The sequence below is a fragment of the Heteronotia binoei genome, chromosome 1, assembly GCF_032191835.1.
Source record: "Heteronotia binoei isolate CCM8104 ecotype False Entrance Well chromosome 1, APGP_CSIRO_Hbin_v1, whole genome shotgun sequence".
NCBI classification, from domain to species: Eukaryota; Metazoa; Chordata; class Lepidosauria; order Squamata; family Gekkonidae; genus Heteronotia; species Heteronotia binoei.
Window position 1 is genome coordinate 19,982,196 of NC_083223.1, and position 18,940 is coordinate 20,001,135.

Genomic DNA, 18,940 nt, shown 5'->3' on the forward strand with positions numbered 1-18,940 from the left:
CCTCACAGAATGTCTGTTGTGGGTAGGAGATTGTAAGGCGCTCTGAGTTTCTGATTCAGAGAGAAGGGCGGGGTATAAATCTGCAGTCTTCTTCTTTTCCCCCCTCTGATGAAGTTTAAATGGCCAGCATTGAGAGTGGGGGGAAGGGGGTGGGGAGAGACTGACGGTTAATCCTAGGAAGGCAGTGAGGAGGGGGAAAACACCCAAAATGATGTTGCAAAGGTTGTTCTTACAAGATACATTCATAAGCACTCTTTGTCTTTGACCATACTTCCAGCTTTATATGAATAAAGAATTTTAGAGCTCTGTTGATGGGGGGCTTTTCTCTGTCTGCTTGGGCCTGGCTGAAGAAAACCTGAATATGAGACATTCCGCAGTAGCAGTTGTTCTGCTCTTAGGCTTCTGCTTTCCCTGACTCAACCAATTGATTCCACACCAGCTGCTGCATGGCCACATTTTGATCCACATCTCCTTCCAATTTCCCCCACGTCTTCCTGATTTCTAAAAAAACAAGACTAGGAAGACACAGGGGAAACTGGAGGGAGATGCAGGTCAAAATGGGGCCACAGAACAACTGGTGCGGAATCTGTCAGTTGAGCTGGAGAAAGAAGAAGTCCAAGAGCGAAACGACTGCTACTGAGGAATCAGTCTGGGTGCCACCTTTGCCTTGTTCCTGGTCCCCCCATCCTTCCACCCTGCAGTACATTGTAGCCAATCTGCTTCTCCCATTTCTTCTTCAGGAAATAACAATATTACCTTGCAAGTTACTGAAAGTAAAGCTTTTCTGTGTCCCCTTTTTCTTCATAGCTGCTAAGAAAGAAAGGGGCTTCCACATTTCTCCAGCGTCTGGAACGAGGAGACCCCGTCACCGTGGCAATGCAGCTGCGGGTTAGTGAATGTTCCCTTGAATACAAAAGCATATAAGAGGTTCACAGTTGTACCTTCCCCCTCCCTGCTTTGGTTTGCAGAGATAAGTCAAAAGGCAACACTCTGGGGAAGTCACATATTTTCAAGGTCAGAAGCCCTGTTCACATGTTACAGAGAGCGCATGTACACCCCGCATGTATGTGCATGTACATCCATTTGTAAGAAAGCAGTAACATGCATACACTTTGCAGTTGAAGCTTGAGACCCGTACCTAGATAGTTCCTAGATAGAGTTGCCAGGTTTGGGCTGGGAACAGAGACATAAGAGAACATAAGAAAAGCCATGTTGGGTCAGGCCAATGGCCCAACCAGTCCAACACTCTGTGTCACACAGCGGCCAAAAAAACAGGTGCCATCAAGAGGTCCACCAGTGGACCAGGACACTAGAAGCTCTTCCACTGTTGCTCCTCATCCCAAGCACTAAGGATACAGAGCATCACTTGCCCCAAATAGAGGGCGATTTCCCACACAGCTTACCGAGGAGCGAAGTCCCTCCTCACCGCGCAGCGTCTGCTTGGATTTCCCACCAACTGCTCCGCGGATTCAGGAAGTGCCGGACCTTTTGCGTTGCTAACGTAAACTAGGGTTTTAGCGATTTCCATTTGAGACGCAAAAGGTCCGGCACTTCCTGATTCCGCGGAGCAGTTGGTGGGAAATCTGAGCAGACGCTGCGCAGTGAGGAGGGACTTCGCTCTTCGGTAAGCTGTGTGGGAAATCGCCCAAAGAGTTCCATCAGTACTCTGTGGCTATTAGCCACTGATGGACCTCTGCTCCATATGTTTGGCCAGCCTTCAGGTGGGACTTGGTGAAGGAATCCCTTAGAATTACAACTTGTCTCCAGACTACAGAGATCATTTCCTCTGGAGAAAATAGATGCTTTGGAGGTCAGGGCCGTCTTAACAGCATTATGGACTCTAGGCAAAGCAGTGTACTGGGCCCCTACAACAGCTACTCACAGGAATAAAAATGTAAATGTTCGATAAAATTAATTTATTTTATTGGCACTTCCAACAAGAGTACATTCAACATTTTCTCAACTTGCACAAAATAAAAAGCTTATCCATTCATATATTCACAAACTATCAATACTTGGTTATTAGTACTGCATCATACACGGATTAGTACAGGGCCCCTATGCTCTTGGGGCCATCTCCAAATCTCCTGGAGTTTCCCAATATGGATCTAGCAGCCCTTCCCCTCCTCCCCATCCCTTGCTGGTGGCCAGAGGGAACTCCAGCTGCGAAACAACTTGGAGATTTGGGGGGTTGAGCATGGGGAGGGTGGGAGTTGAGGGGGGGAGGGATTCCAGCAGTGTATAATGCCATACAGGTCACCTTCCAAAGTAGACATTTTCTCCAGGGAACTAATCTCTGCTGTAGCTTCAGGAGAATTCTGGCCACCACCTGGAGATATCTGAAGATGAGAGCAGTGAAAGCTTCTACCCCACTACAGACTTTGTTAGTCTTTAAGGTGCTACTGGACGCTCTTTTCCATTATTCCACCAGGCATTCCAGTAGTGTACTTCTGGTGGACTCTACTAACAACGTGGTGGGTTTTTATGCCAAGCCATGTGCTAGATTAATTGGGTTTTAATTTAATTTAATTGGATTTTATTAGAACTATGGTGGCGGTGTTGCTGTGTTATCATGTGGTGAGCCACCCCAAGCCCCATTCAGGGGGAATGATAGGATAAAAATCTAACAAAATAGCAAACTAAATGATCATGGATCGTACATGTGTTCACTGTAAGTTTGTGAACAGGGATAGCTTTGCAGGGCTTTTTTTTTGTAGAAAAAGCCCAGGAGGAACACATTTGCAAATTAGGCCACACCCCCTGACATCACCATTGTTTCACACAGGGCTGTTTTGTTGAAGAAGCTCAGCAGGAACTCATTTGCATATTAGGTCACACCCTCTGACCACCATTGTTTCACACAGGGTTTTTTGTAGAAAAAGCCCAGCAGGAACTCATTTGCAAATTAGGCCACACCCCCTGACATCGCCGTTGTTTCACATAGGGCTTCTTTGTTGAGGAGACCCAGCAGGAACTCGTTTCCATATTAGGCCACGCCCCCTAACATCACCATTGTTTCACACAGGGCTTTTTTGTTGAAAAAGCCTGGCATGAACTCATTTGCATATTAGGCCACACACCCTGATGCCGAGCCGGCTGGAACTGCGTTCCTGCTTTAAAAGAAGAAGAAGAAGAGCCCTGAACGTGACATATTATTCTGTAAATGAGATAGCATTGTCCGGGGGGGGCGGGGTGTAGAAAAAGCCCAGCGAGAACTCATTTGCATATTAGGCCGCACCCCTGGTGTCATCATTGTTTCACGTGGGTAGAAATGTCTGGCAGGAACTCATCTGCATATTAGGCCACACCCCCTGCACCAAGCCATCTGGAACTGCATTCCTGTGCGTTCCTGCTCAAAAAAAGCCCTAAGAGCTTAACAGAAAACTATATTAAGAATTCTAACAAATGTCGGTGTGGCATTCTACGTTGGGTAATGTGCTCTCATTTTAATTATTCCTATTCAGTTAAAGGGTTATTTCCCCCCCTCCTTCACTTTAGAAATCGCTTACGGAGATCATTGGGAAGCTTCAGAACTCTACTGCCCACACTGTTCATTGCATCAAGCCCAACCACTCCAAGCTGCCCGATACATTTGATCATTTTTACGTCTCTGCTCAGCTGCAATACATCGGAGTCTTAGAGATGGTCAAAATCATACGTCATGGATACCCAATTCGCCTCTTCTTCACTGACTTCTTATTAAGGTAAATCTTCTGTAAAAGAGAAACTATTTATATCACCATGATGTATACAGTCTTTTCTTGGACTGCGTGCCTACTTGGTATCTGAATTACCCTTTCTCATTTTCTTCTCAGGAAAAAAAAACTTCCTCCAGCAGAAGGTTTTCATTTAAATTGTGTCTGTCCCGTGTTTTCTGTTCCCTCATGCATTGCTTCTGCTTAGGGTTGCCTGGTCCGTGTTGGGAAATACCTGGAGACTTTGGGGGTGGAGCCAGGAGAGGGCGGGGTGAGGGGAGGGGCCTCAGCATGGTCCAATGCCCTAGAGTCCACTCTTCCAAGCAGCCATTTTCCTCCATGGAGCTGATCTCTGCCAGCTGGAGATCAGTTGTAAAAACGGAGATCTCCAGGCCCCACCTGGAGGCTGGCAACCCTACTTTCTGCTCCCATTTGGTGCACCCGTGATTGTGCCGAGCACTGCACAGAATCGGACCGGCACAGAACATATGTCAACCTTAAGGCTGCCAGCACTGGGTTGGGGAATAACTGGAAATTTTAGGGGGTGAACCCCAAGGAGAGCAGGATTTGGGGAAGGGGTGGGACTTCCATAGAGTCAGCTTTCCAAAGTGGCTGTTTAAGAACAGAAGAGAAGCCATGTTGGATCAGGCCAATGGCCCATCCAGTCCAACACTCTGTGTCCCACAGCAGCCCAAAAAAACCACGTGCCATCGAGAGGTCCATCAGTGGGGCCAGTTTCCTCCAGGGAAAATGATATCTGTAGAATGGAGATCAGTTGTAATCCTAGATTTCCAGACACCCCCTAGAGGATGGCAACTCAAGTAAGTAGGGATTACTCCTGCTAGCCTTGCCCCTACCAATGCTTATCCCATTGGCTCCAGTCTGCAGCTTTTCATGATTGACTCCATGGCAATGCAGAGCTAGGGTTGCCAACCTCCCTGTGTGGCCTGGAAATCTCCTGCAGGTACAACTGATCTCCAGACTGCAGAGATCAGTTCGCCTGGAGAAAATGGCTGCTTTGGAAGCAGACTCTAAGGCATCATCTCCCCAATGAGCTCCTTTCCCTTCCTACTAACTCCACTCTCCCTTGGCTCTACCCACAAATTTCCAGGAACTGGAATTGGCAACCCTGTGTGGAACACAGGCACATGCAAGTCGGACAGAAAAGAGCTACATCCAGAAAAAGTACCCTTCGGCTTTGCACTTTGTTGGCTCCAAAAACCTTTGCCTAGAAATTAGTCCTTTACTTTAAAAAAAAGAAAAGCCACATCATTTTCACTGTAGTAGGCAAACTAGCTTGGCCAATGGGTGCGAGGAGCCCTGTGTCTGAGATCCCCAACTTGGGGGGGGGGGGGGTTGCATGAGTGCAGGGGTGGAATTCTAGCAGGAGCTCCTTTGCATATTAGGCCACACGCCCCTGATGTAGCCAGTCCTGGAGTTTTACAGTAGGCTCTGGAATAAGAGCCCTGTAAGCTCTTGGAGGATTGGCTACAGCAGGTGGGTGTGGCCTAATATGCAAAGGAACTCCTACAAAAAGAGCCGTGGGTCTGGGATAGCAGAAGAAGTTACTTGTCCATTTGTTGGCTGGAAATTTTCAGAATGTCCATTTTCACTTTTTTCTGGCATAACCATGTACACATCGTTGAACTGTATCCTGCTCCCAAAACACTAAGAAGTCAGAATTTTGAGACCATTATTAAAGACATGAGAGTTATGTTCCTTGTTTGAAAGCCAGCCAGATACGTACAGATGGCAAAGAATTGGCAGCCTGCCCATCTACTTCACTGTGCCCACCCTAGACCCAATTGAGGATTCCTCATCTAAAAGTATTTTATATTATGTTTTAGTTGCCATTTTGAGAGCAAATTAAGGGGGGATAAAAGTAGAATAAGTGGTTGCACATACAGTAAAGTCTAGCAACCTGCCAAAAGGAATGAGAAAAATGCTGCGTCTATCAGATCTACTTCAATAGAGACCGATTCTGCCGTCGCTCCGCCCTTGGGTTTCTGCTTTCATCGGATCAAGCAATGGATTCCTCACCAGTTGCTGCTCAGGTGCATCTTGACTTGCTGCTCCCTCCAGTTCTCCCTCACCTTGTTTTTTGGAGATTGGGAAGGCACAGGGAGAATTGGAGGGAGCCGCAGGTAATAATGCACCCACGCAGCAACTGGTGGGGAATCCATGGCTTGATCCGACGAAAGCAGAAGCCCATGGGGTGGAGCAACAGTGACTGTGGAATGGGTATCGGTCCGTTTTGGATGTCAAAATAGCCTCGTTCAGACATCACGAAAAAGAATATGTTACCTGCACGTTTTGTACAATGTCTTTATTCTCCGTACCTGAGCAGCGGTCCTGCGTTGATTTTTACAGATACAAGGACTTAACTGACATGATGTTGGGTGAGAAGAAAAAGATGTCTGCTGAGGAGAAATGCCGAGCAGTTCTCCAGCAGAGCAACTTACAAGGATGGCAGGTTTGTGAAGCAGATAACCACATGAAAGACTTTTATTTATTTTATTTTATTTACTTTGGATTTATATCCTGCCCTCTCCGCAAGCGGACTCAGGGCGGCTAATAATCATTTAAAAGCAATAATATTGAGTTATTGTATTAAAAACAATAAATGTTTAAAATCAGTTAAAACTACATTATGGTGCTACTCAGAAAAAAAAATTAAATAGGCGGGATCACAACTTTCTTCAGCAGGCAGTCTAATTAATATTGACGTCGTAATTTCTTTATTATCTGACAGTGGTCCTTATGATGGCCTGATGTTGCTCAGACTATATAAAATTCCTGTTCGTCTGATACATTTTTGTCATCTCTTTTTCCTCCAAGAAACTCAAGATTATATTCCAGTGATGGACCACTGAGCCTTGTCGATAGGCCACTGTTTGATCAAATTTGCCTATGAGTCACCCCACCCCCATTTGCAAGCTTCATAGCCACAGTGCTGGAAGATGTTTATTTACCTCATGGATACCACGTTCTTCGCTCCAGTGGGGACCCAAAGCATCTTACGTCATTCCCCGTTCCCCTTTTTTTCCCTCACAACAACTCTGTGAAGTAGGTTTGACTTAGAGTGAGTGATTGGCCCAAGATCACCCAGCAACCTTTCGTGGCAGAGTGGGGATTCAAACCCAGGTATCCCACTCTAGCCACTGTAACATACCATAGAGAGAATCCCTCACTTACCTAACACTTGGGAGGTTCTCATGCTGTACAGTGGCCACAACAGAAAAAGATGGGGGAGTTATTTATAGCGTTTCCAGACCCCAGGTTCAGACAGGGGATCCCCGAATTTTGTGGTTTCAGCTAGTGGAAGCTCCACCCCCAAACAGACATCGCCACATGATATCCCTGGCACAATAACATCACGCAGAAATGTCGTCATTGTTGAGGACAACACGCTGCTTTTGGCCAAAACGGTATGGTTTGAGAGCAAGACTGATTCCCCACTAGGCATGTTCTAGCATCGAAGCTCTTTTCCCCCTGACTCTTCCATCTGATTTCTCACAAGCTGCCTCGGGGCTGTGATTCACTCTGCCTCTTTCCCGCGGCAAGCAAGATCCTCTGAAAACCTGTTTCTGCTTGCCGCAGGAAGGAGGCAAGGCAAGTTGCAGCCACGGGGCAGCTTGTGCATAATCGGATGGAAGCATCAGGGGGAAAAGAGCTTTGACACCAGATCCTCACATTGGGGGATTGGTCCAATTTTAACCATAGAGCTTGCCCAAAAAGCAGAGCATCAGGGATGTCTTGGCCAGCTCCCCGACTGCCCCCCCACCAAAAAAAATCCCCCACTGGTGCAGCAATCATGTTTGGCAACTCTAGTTATTGAATCGGTAGGCAACCGGGGAGCACTCTTTGTCTTCCCAGAGGCTTGGTGGCCTAGCGCTTGAGGGATGGGGGTGTAGGGTTGCTAACTCTTAAGTTCAGAAATACCCAGAGATTTGAGAGTGGAGCCTGATGGACAGGGATATCGGAAGGGGACTGTGGGGTGTAATTGCCATTTGGTCCACCTTCCAAAACAGCCATTTTCCCCAGAAGTGGAACAAAATTCTAAAATAAACATATAAATAAACGTGATTGATGTAGTCTGGAGCTCAGTTGTAATCAGGCGATCTCCACCCCCCACCTGGAAGTTAGGACCCCTATCTGGAGCCTCCTCCTGTCTTTCTGGGGGGTGTTGCAAGGCTGAAGTGCAGAAAAGGAAAAAGAAAAGCATTGCCGAGTCACCTAGGCAGTTGAGGGGTTACATGCCCAACTTCCCACATGCTGAGGTCTAGCTGCAACCAGAGGAGGAAGAAGAAGTGATTGGATTTATATCCCGCCCTATACTCTGAATCTCAGAGTTCCAGAGTGGTCACAATCTCCAGTACCTTTCCCCACAAACAACAGACACCCTGTGATGTAGGTGGCACTGAGAGTGCTCTCCCAGAAGCTACCCTTTTGAGGACAGCTCTGCCAGAGCTATGGCTGACCCAAGGCCATTCCAGCAGGTGCAAGTGGAGGAGCGGGGAATCAAACCCGGTTCTCCTAGATAAGAGTCCGCACACTTAACCACTACACCAAACTGGCTCTCAAAAGAAGAAAGAAGGGAGCATCCCAGGACAACTCTCTTCCCCAGCTTCAAGGCCTACCAGAGTACGAGTGAAAGCATGTGGGGGGGGGGGGGTGAATGTGTCTGCCTCCAAGGCTGCCAAGTCGAGGGTGTGTCCTAATTAATACCTCCACAGAAAGACAAAACAAAATGTTGTTCTGTCATACTGTCTCTTCAGGACTCATTAATCCCCTGGGGAGATGTGGGTCACCGAGTGGGACATTTTGTATTATACTTCTCTCCCAACTGCTATTTTTCAAAGCGTGACAGAATACTCCCACAAACGTTATTCAGAGACTCTTCAGGTGCGTGCTAGTACAGCCTCCAGACGCCTACTCTTTCTGAGTCTGAGCAGCCATTTTGTAGCTTGAAATGCCTTTTGCTTCCCCCTCCTGCACCACTTTGTGAGGGACGCCTCCTTTCCCTGGGAAACCAGCACACAAACACTGAAGCTTTGGAAGTCATCGGTGACAATTTTATTTAATTGCTCGAAATCTGTCATTTTGAAACTTAACATTTAAAACCTGATTTTTTTTTCTAATTAGAAGAGCCAAGACTGGAGTTAACAGATGGCTTTCTACTACAAAAAGTCAGAGTGACATTACTCCAGTCTGTTGTGCGTATTTCACAGTCCTGAAATGAAAAAAAACCACATACTTCCGAGCACATTTTAATCTGTTTTCCCTTTCCATCTTTGGCAGATTAAAAAAAAATATATCTGATGAGAAAGAAAAACAAATGAAGGCTGTATGCAGTTTCTAAATTTCTCTTGATATATTCAGTTGTCTTTATCATTCTGAAAATATTCCAGTTATCTGTACAAATTTTCATGAACATCTATATTGTTTAGTCTTATTATCCCTCAGAATAATTCATTATAAATGGCTTGGGGAAATTTCTGGAAGACACTGGAGGAGGTGTTGCTATTGGAGGATCAATCAATCAATCAATAATTTTATTTATATCCCGCCCTCCCCGCCGAAGCAGGCTCAGGGCGGATGTGTTTGCAGAATGGGGAATTTGTTCCGACCCGTTCATTATGGTTAGGGTTGCCAGGTCTTACCTGGTTCTCGGAAGGGAAGTGCACATGGCATGATGACATCACTCGGAAGTGACATCATCACACCAGGCACATCGCACAGGGGGACGGTCTAGCAATTAGGGTAAAAACTCCATGGTGCCATAGAGTTCCCCCCCCAAAAAATATTGCTAGAGTGTCCCCCACACAACAAGTCCAGGATGATGATGTCACTTCCAGGTGACGTCATTGTGCGGAGCACAACTGAGCTCTTTGAGGGTGGGGAATCCCCCTGGCAGCCAGCTTTGTGCCAGGAGGTTGGGGGTCCCAAAACTGGAGAACCCCCGCCCCCAGCAGGAGGCTGGGAACCCTAATTATGATGCTTCAAAACATGTAGATAAGATACGTATGTGATAATCCTTAGACTTCATTTAGTACATGCAAGCATTGTATAAATGGCAAAAGCCCCCAAGTATGATGCCCCTGAATGTGGCCATTCCTTATGTACAACATGAAGTATACCTAAGCCCCCTTGAGAAGGGAAGTGGCTCAGGGCGGCTCACAACATATAAATCTAACATAAATTTTGAATTTAAAACATCTTGCACAGTTAAAACAGTAAAATAATAAAACATATAACAGCGGTCTATCAAAACTACACTCAGTTTCCAATGCCAGCTAGTTATAAGCCAGCCGGAAGAGGGCTGTCTTACAGGCCCTGCGGAACTGGCCAAGGTCCCGTAGGGCCCTCACCTCTTCCGGTAGCTGGTTCCACCAGAAAGGAGCCGTTACAGAGAAGGCCCTGTCCCTGGTGGATTTCAGGCGGGCCTGGATTTCAGGAGCTCCTGCTAGAATTCCACCCTTGATCATGGATATTTATCAGGAGATGTGGACAGACTAGTCCTAAGTCCCATAATGCTGGTATACTGCTATGGTTGCCAGACTCCAAGTGGTGCCTGTGGATCTCCCAGAATTACAACTGATTTCGAGAGAAGAGAGATCAGAAAACAGCTGCTTTGGAGCATGGACTCTATTTGGCATTATCCTCTTCTGATGTCTCTTCCCTTTCCTCCTATAATATAGCAGGTTCAATGCAATGAAGAGGCAAGGTGGTAGCAATCATTGCTCTTTTTATTATCACAGCATACATAACAACTGGGGAAGGCAATGGCAAACCACCCCGTAAAAAGTCTGCTGTGAAAACGTTGTGAAAGCAGCGTCACCCCAGAGTCGGAAACGGCTGGTGCTTGCACAGGGGACCTTTCCTTTCTTTTCATATGCCCTGCAGTGCTTTACTTATCCCATCAGATTAACAGAAATAACTATGAATGAAAGCGATGGGATTGATTCAGAGACACCATTCTTTGGTACACTTGCATATGGGCCCAACTATATGCTGCATGGGAAACACTGATGCTGGGGGAGGCAGTGTTTCACCACCACCACCAGCACCCTGCCAATGCTACTGTCCCAGCCAACGGTCCTTCTCAGGGCTTTTTTTTTAAGCCCAGCAGGAACTCATTTGCATATTAGGCCACACCTCCTGATGTCACCATTGTTTCACACAAGGCTTTTTTGTCAAAACTGAGCAGGAATTCATTTGCATACTAGGCCACACCCCCAATACCAAGCCAGCTGGAGTGGCATTCCTGTGCATTCCTGCTCAAAAAAAGCCCTAGTCCTTCCCCAGTTTGCTGTTGGCCACAAAAAGCAGTGATGAAATATGCCTGCCCATGGCAGAGTCTTGGGGGACTTGGGAGATGGAGTAGGGACTGTGGTAGGATGCTCTGCACACCGCTTTTGCTGTCATCATTCGCCTGTCATCTGTTTGACCTTGTTTTTCCCGTTAGCAGCCTCCTTGTTGTTTTTGTGTTTTAGATAGGAACCAAGAAAGTGTTTCTAAAATACTGGCAAGCCAAACAGCTCAATGATTCGTCCTTTCAGCTGCGGAGGAAAATTATAACCTGTCAAAAAGGTAACGCTTGCAGGGCAATCGGTTTCTGAATTATTATAATAGGTGTGCATTGAGTGAAAACACATGTCACGGTAAAACAACCTCTTCCCTGTTTTAAAAATTGTTTACTGCGTGTTGTGCATTTTCGCGCAAGGCAATTTCACTGTGAGCTGACTGGGCGGTTTCTTTTTAAATAATGTAGATGAACACTGAGAGCAGTTCATCTTGGTAAATTTGCCAACACTGCTTTTTTAGCAATTAAAAACAATGGTTCCAGAATCTGCATTCACTTTTTCTACCCTTATATATCTGTACACATTTCATATTTTCTTTAATTAAAACTTTTACTGACTGTCACATAATAGTGCATGCACAAATCAAAAGCAGACTCTCATTAAACCCATCATGCGCTGGACTTGTAAACTGAAAGGCATCAGACATGCTTCGGACAAGCCCCGGGGGCATGCTGAAAAGCTGTTTTGTATATGTGCTCTGCAGAATTCTTCGCTCTAATCCTCATGGGGCTAGAATCAGTTTTTTCCTCCAGATATTTTAAGATAATTTGGGGGTATCGTGCTATCATTTAAACTGTGTATCTTCTTGTAAGCTGCCTCCAGAACCAATTTAGATAGAGAATTCTAAGAGACAAATGGTGGAATCAAGCCATCTGTCCATCATAAATCCTTCATTGATTTGCTAGAAACATTTCCAGGCTCTCCATGTGCAAGATATTGTCCTAAGCTAAGGCTTCCTGTCTTCCAGATTTCCCTGCCTGCCGGCATCAGCCAGGGCTTTTTTCTGGACCTCTGTAGCTTATGCCAAGGAATGTGCCTTCAGATATTCATGGAACCTCAGATCAAAAGTTCTTCATTTACTGTTGTTATGATGTTATAACAACTCTTTAGCTTGGAGAAACGTCGACTGCAGGGTGACATGATAGAGGTTTACAAGATAATGCATGGGATGGAGAAAGTAGAGAAAGAAGTACTTTTCTCCCTTTCTCACAATACAAGAACTCGTGGGCATTCGATGAAATTGCTGATCAGACAGGTTAAAACGGATAAAAGGAAGTACTTCTTCGCCCAAAGGGTGATTAACATGTGGAATTCACTGCCACAGGAGGTGGTGGAGGCCACAAGCATAGCCACCTTCAAGAGGGGTTTAGATAAAAATATGGAGCACAGGTCCATCAGTGGCTATTAGCCACAGTGTTTGTGTGTGTGTATATATATATATAAAATTTTTGCCACTGTGTGACACAGAGTGTTGGACTGGATGGGCCATTGGCCTGATCTAACATGGCTTCTCTTATGTTCTTATGATGAATATGAATATACAACATCCTGTAATATGTCTTCAGCGATTAGGTTCTTTCCATGTGCAGCTCTGCCTTGTCTAACAACTCTGCTTTCATGTATTATGGCTATTTAAAACGTTCCTGGGAAGTTGGGGTTTTTAAAAAGTCTTGTACTTAAAATGTACATTCAGAACAGGCTGCTAGTCTGGTACCAGACTCTGTGGCTCAAATTTCATGGAGGTCAGAGAGAAGGAAGAGAATGAAGAGTGACTTAATGGATAGGTCATTACCCCCGGTCTTGCTACCTAAAAGGGTTGTTACAATAGATCCAGGGCAGGGCTCTTTTGTAGCAGGAACTCCTTACATTATTAGACCACACACCCCTGAGGTAGCCAATCCTCCAAGAGCTTGCAGGGCTCTTAGTACAGGGCCTACTGTAAGCTCCATGAGGATTGGCTGCACCAGGAGGTGTGGCCTAATATGCAAAGGAGTTCCTGCTACAAAAAAGCCCTGCATAATTCTTTGGGTGCACTAAAATTAGTGCTTCATCAATTTTCAGGGCAATCATCACACATGCTAAATAATGTACTTTCAATCCACTTTCCAACTGGATTTTACTATGTGAACTGGCAAAATCCATTTGGGAAGTGCATTATTTAGTTAGTGGGTGTGATCACAGCCTCTGGCTGTTGATTCGTAATAATTCAGTCGCTTTTATAAGAATTTGTAGCACTCTCTTCAGGTTTTTCTGGCTTCGAATTCCTTGGGTTTATAGCGCTCCCCCAACACTATGCGCAATGTTCAACTATTAAATGTAGTTCAATCACTGATGTGTAATTTGCCTGATCACCAAAACATAATTCTGAATCAGAGATCCAGTGTTGTTACGGAAGGAATTCATGTGAGTATACTATTGCACACGAGAGGTTGAAATGTTTAGAATGCTGCTATTACAATTAGAAACAAAGCATACTTAATTTTTCCTTGCGTTTTTTATTATCCTCATCCCTAATTGCACCTACAATGTCCTATTATGCCATTTATGGTCAGGATTCAGAAGTGCATCTGTGTGCATGTGCAGTGTCTTCTACATTCACATGGAGATCCTCTCAGGTTCTGGGGTTTCAGAGAGTAACAGTGTTAATCTGCAGTATTCGAGTCCAGTAGGGACTCGAGACCAATGGGGTATAAGCTTTGGAGTGTCAAAGCTCGAATCTGACAAAGGGAGACTCAAATGTAGATTCTGGGGTGTTGCTCTGAGCTTCAGGGATGGGATTTTTTTAGGAGGTTCAGATCTGCCCCTGGAAGGTGGATGCTGAAAGGCCCACATGTTCATGAGGCAACCAGGGACAACATTTAAAAACTCTGTTTATGCCTAGTCCTCAGTAAGTAAAAGATACATCTCCAGCAAGAGGGCCGACATGCTGATCACTGGGTTTTGTATATTTGGATACTACCATTAGAGATGGATAGGGGTGGAATTCTAGCAGAAGCTCCTTTGCATATTAGGCCACACATCCCAGATGTAGCCAGTCCTCCAAGAGCTTACAAAAAAGAGCCTTGTAAGCTCTTGGAGGATTGGCTACATCAGGGGTGTGTGGCCTAATATGCAAAGGAGCTCCTGCTAGAATTCCACCCCTGGAGATGTATAACAAAATGTGATCTATGTATACTGGCAATAGAACCTGGTTTCCCTAAAGCATTCTCTGGCTATTGATTCATTCTAATTCAGTCACTTTGATTCGAACTTGTAGTGCTCTCTTGCTTCCCAGTAATCTTCGCGTTCTTTTCTCTCGTATGTTTTTGATGCCTCCTCGGTTCCCCCTCGACAGTTATCAGGGGATTTCTCGCCCGGCAGCACTTGTTACACAAGAGGAACGTCAGGCAGCAAGAGGTCACCTCTGTCAAAAGCTTCCTGAGAGAGATCGAAGACTACAGTTTAAAAGCTTACGATAATTTGGTCATTCAGAACGCTTTCGATATCGCTCGGGAGAATGACCGGATCCGCAAGCAAATGACTACAGTTTACTTTAAGGGAAAGTTCGAGATTTACACCAAGCAGGAAGAAGAAGGCTTCAAAAGGTAAGGACAGGTGAATCTGGCAGGTTTTTTTGTCATTGTCTTTTCTGATGCCATTGTTACAGTGGCTTGGCTTGGATCGAGCAGAGCCAGTGGTGCAGCCCAGAGAGCCAGCTCTACCAATGGCAAACTAGGTGATTGCCTAGGGGGCTAGCCTTCTGGGGCTCTGAATTGGGTGCCCCCCATCAATGTTCCCTCTAAGCTGCAGAGTCTTGTGAGCAAAAATTCTACTTTTGAGAGCTACTGGTACTAAAGTTAGATCCCAGTAGGCAGCTGTGTTGGTCTGAAGCAATAGAACAAAGCGGTAGACAAGTGCACCTTTAAGACCAGCTAAGTTTTATTCAGAATGTCAGCTTTCGTGTGCTCTTAAGCAGACTTCATCAGACAAAATGGGAACGGAAGCAGCAATTCTTAATGCAAGTGGGCAGTGTGGAATCATGGGAATGTTTTTAGCAGATTAAAAGAATCACAAATAGGGATCTGTGTTTGTTAGTGTTAGAATTCTGGCTTTGTTAGTTTAAATAAATAGAAACCATGCCCTCTGTTTAAACTAACAAAGCCAGAATGTTACCTAGATTTATGGCACTTTGCACCTACAACAGCAGTCTGCTTTTTATCACCCTCCAGTGTTTTTTCAGCCCTGCCTTGTCCTAACTCTAACAAACACAGATCCCTATTTGTGATTCTTTTAATCTGCTAAAAACATTCCCATGATTCCACACTGCCCACTTGCATTAAGAATTGCTGCTTCCGTTCCCATTTTGTCTGATGAAGTCTGCTTAAGAGCATACGAAAGCTTACATTCTGAATAAAACTTAGTTGGTCTTAAAGCTGCACTTGTCGACTGCTTTGTTCTGGTACTAAAGTTGCGAGTTACTGGTATTAAAGTTGTGAACTACTGCATAAATTATTGTGCTCCTGAGCTAAGACAAAAATGTGTGAGCTGGAGGCTAAAAATCCATGAGCTAGCTCACGCTAACTAGGCTTAGAGGGACCACTGCCCCCCATGTGACTTGGTGACGTTATCAGTGGAGGGGAAGGGGGGGCACCAGAAGTTAGCCTTGCCTAGGCTGCCAGACAGTCTAGCCAACCCTGGCTGTCCATACTGGAAGCATCATGTGACTCAGCTTGCACCAGGGTGGTGCTAATGTCTTTTGTCTTAGGTTCTTTCCATGCATAGCTGGCTCTGTCCTGTCTAATGGCTCTGCTTTCACATATTATGGCTATTTAAAACATTCCTGGGAAGCTGTGGTTTTTAAAAAGCCTTACACTTAAAATGCCTCTAATTCCATGTTAGACTGGCATCATGCAGAACAGAACCTTGGTCATCGGAGGCCTGGTCCTCGCATTGCCAGAACGAGAAAGTGTGAACCAGATGGAAGGATCTTGCTCATCAGCATAGTATAGTCCTGCTGGATCAGATCCTTGTTCTGTCTAATCCATGCAGTGGCCAGCCAGGGAATAGAGGCCGGCCCTAGACCTTTTGGCACCCTAGGCAAGGCTAACTACTTCCGCCCCCCCCCCTCCCTTCTCTGAGGTCGCTGCAGCCAGATCTCTCCATTCTATTCTATGGGGCCATAGGGTAGAATGGAGGGATCTGGCCGCCGCTGTGGCGTGGCCCCAGAGAAGGTGTTTAAAGTTTAAAACCCTGTCTGTAGCGTCGCACCACAGAGGCAGCCCGATCCCTCCATTCTGTCCTGCGGGTCTATGGGATAGAATGGACTCCATTCTATTCATTCTGTCCTATGGGCTGTTCTATCCTATGAGCCCTCAGGACATAATGGAGGGATCAGTCGGCCGCTGTGGTGCAACACTAGAGAATGGAATTTAAACTTTAAACCCCTTCCCTGGGGTTGCACTGCAGCGGCAGCCCGATCTCTCCATTCTATCCCCATATCCCCCTGTGCCCATAGGACAGAATGGACTCCGTTCTCCAGACTGGAGAGCTGCTGCCAGTCACAGTAGACATTACTGACCTTGATTGTCCAGCTAGTCTGACAAGCCAGCTTCATGCAGGGATGGATCTGGGGGGGAGCAGGGGGTGTGCTTGGCCCGGGCGCCACCAGAGGGGGGCACCAAATTGGGTATGCACTCCATTTTATTCTTTGGGATCATAAGATAGAATGGGCCCATAAGGGGGTGTCATTTTTTAATATCAACCCCCCCCCCAATAAGAAAATGAAGATCCGGGCTTTCTCTGTAGTGGCTCCACACCTATGGAACCAGCTTCCGGAAGATATGTGGGCCCTGTGGGATTTTGAACAGTTCCGCAGGGCCTGCAAGACCATCCTTTTTAGGATGGCCTACACCGATTAAAGAGAGAGACTGCTAAGAAAAAATTACCATCTGTTTTAATAGCCCCGGGATGTCAATTTTATTAATTTTAGAATTTTAATTAAATTGTTAAATTAGTTATTGTGTTGAATATCATTGTATTTAATGTATTGATTTAATGTTGTTAGCCGCCCTGAGCCAGCTTCAGCGGGGAGGGCGGGATACAAATAAAATGATGATGATGATGATGATGATGATGATGATGATGATGATGATGATGATGATGATGATGATGATGATGATCCAGTCCTGGCTTCATGTGTTCATGTTCATATCAGTTCCTGGGCTGCTTGAAGAATGTAGCATCACGTCCAGTGTGCTCATTTATCACACACTGAACAGGAGGAAGACGGACAAACTGACTGATGTTTCTTGCTCAGAAAATTACAACCCAAATGCTGCCCAAAGCGCAGCAGGAGCTTTTAGGGATGGTTCGCCAAAAAGGCTGATGTTACGCATGCAGGAAAGGATGCACTTGTCCTCTTTTGTACAGTGTGTCTCACCCTCTCGTTTGTGTGTTTAGAGCCAGAGAACAATGTGAAAAGCTGTCTGAAGAAAGCTGTGCTGGCTGTCGAGCCTCCAGGTATCTCCCGCCCGGCTGGGTGCCCATCCCTTTGCCAGTGGAGGGGCTGATCCAGTCTATGGTTGCAGCGTCGGTACGCTCTCCCTCCCTACAGTCGGCCCTCAGCATAGAGGACAGCAGTGGCCTGCAGTCGCCACGGAAACAGCCTCCTCCTAAGCCAAAGAGGAACCCAAACACACGGCTCAGCGCATCCTACGAAGCGGTCTGTGCCTGCTTGTCAGCAGCCAATGAAGGTAAGCGGTAAAGGAATGTATTTATATGCCACCTTTCTGGAGACGTGCGCAGGGCAGCCCACAGCTAAAACTGTAAAACCAAATCGAGCAAGCCAATAAAAGCTGTTGGGATATGCAGCCTCTAGCGTACAAAAGACGACATTCCAACAAGGGGAGGCAACTGGGAACACCAGTCAGATAGATAAAAGTAGGAGTCAAGTAGCGCCTTTAAGACCAACGAAGTTTTATTTGGAATGTAAGCTTTCGTGAGTTCTAAGCACACTTCATCAGACGAGGAATCAGGTACAGAAGAAGTGTGCTTACAGCACACGAAAACTTACATTCCGAATAAAACTTTAAATGCATTCTCCCAGCCACCAGCTGGCTCAGCTTGGAGAAGTGGTTTAAAGAGAGGAATGCTTCTGCAAGCTGGCTGACAGGGAGGTGGAGGCTTCAAGAGCCACACAACATGTGTGAAAGAGCCACCTGTGGCTCCCGAACCACAGTTTGGCTACTCCTGGGGCTCTACCATGCTGCACTCCCCAGAAAGGTTATACCTTCTAGACTGTTCCTTGCTTGCCCCCAGAATGGAACTGCAGCCAGTTTCCTGCTCCTTCTCACACTCTTCTTTTCCCCTCACCAGACACGTGGCTATGATACTTACGATATTTTGCTGTCAAGTCGCTGCCAACTTAAGGTGATCAGTTAGGGTTTTCAAGGCAAGAGACTCACCGAAACATTGATTGCCTCCCTGCTAGTGCAGAGTGCCGTCATGTCACAGCTGACTTATGGTGACCCCTGGTGGGGCTCTCAAGGCAGGAGACATTCAGAGGTGGTTTGCCATTTCCTGCCTCTGCGTAGTGACCCTGGTATTCCTTGGTGCCCTATAGCTAGGGGCCACGGGGGGAAGGGGGCCATGGGGGAGGGGCCCATTAAATCATGCAGGAGACTGGCGACTGCTCCTTCGTGATTTGGACCCCATCAATCAGCTGATTTGTGGACCCTATAAGTGGCATAGGAGGGGCAGCGGCTGCTCCTGGGTGCCCCTCCCATATGATTTAAATTGTGCAGGAGGGAGAGGGGCAGTCTGGGAGAGAGGGGGGGCCCAAAACTGTCAGGGGGCCAGGCCCCGTTGGCCCCTGGTTAGCTACAGGCCTTCTTGGTGGTC

General features: G+C 46.2%; 1 protein-coding gene across 3 annotated transcripts in view; it reads left to right on the forward strand.

Moving 5' to 3' along the window:
* The window catches only part of MYO16 (myosin XVI), a 224,243-nt gene that overhangs the window by 190,242 nt on the left and 15,061 nt on the right, over window positions 1-18,940 (forward strand). For all 3 annotated transcript variants that reach the window (XM_060231776.1, XM_060231767.1, XM_060231759.1), the window contains exons 26-31: window positions 808-888; window positions 3,499-3,704; window positions 6,066-6,168; window positions 11,192-11,288; window positions 14,397-14,646; window positions 17,501-17,793. In XM_060231776.1, the coding sequence (XP_060087759.1) occupies window positions 808-888; window positions 3,499-3,704; window positions 6,066-6,168; window positions 11,192-11,288; window positions 14,397-14,646; window positions 17,501-17,793 (1,030 nt within the window). The remainder of the gene's footprint in view (window positions 1-807; window positions 889-3,498; window positions 3,705-6,065; window positions 6,169-11,191; window positions 11,289-14,396; window positions 14,647-17,500; window positions 17,794-18,940) is intronic.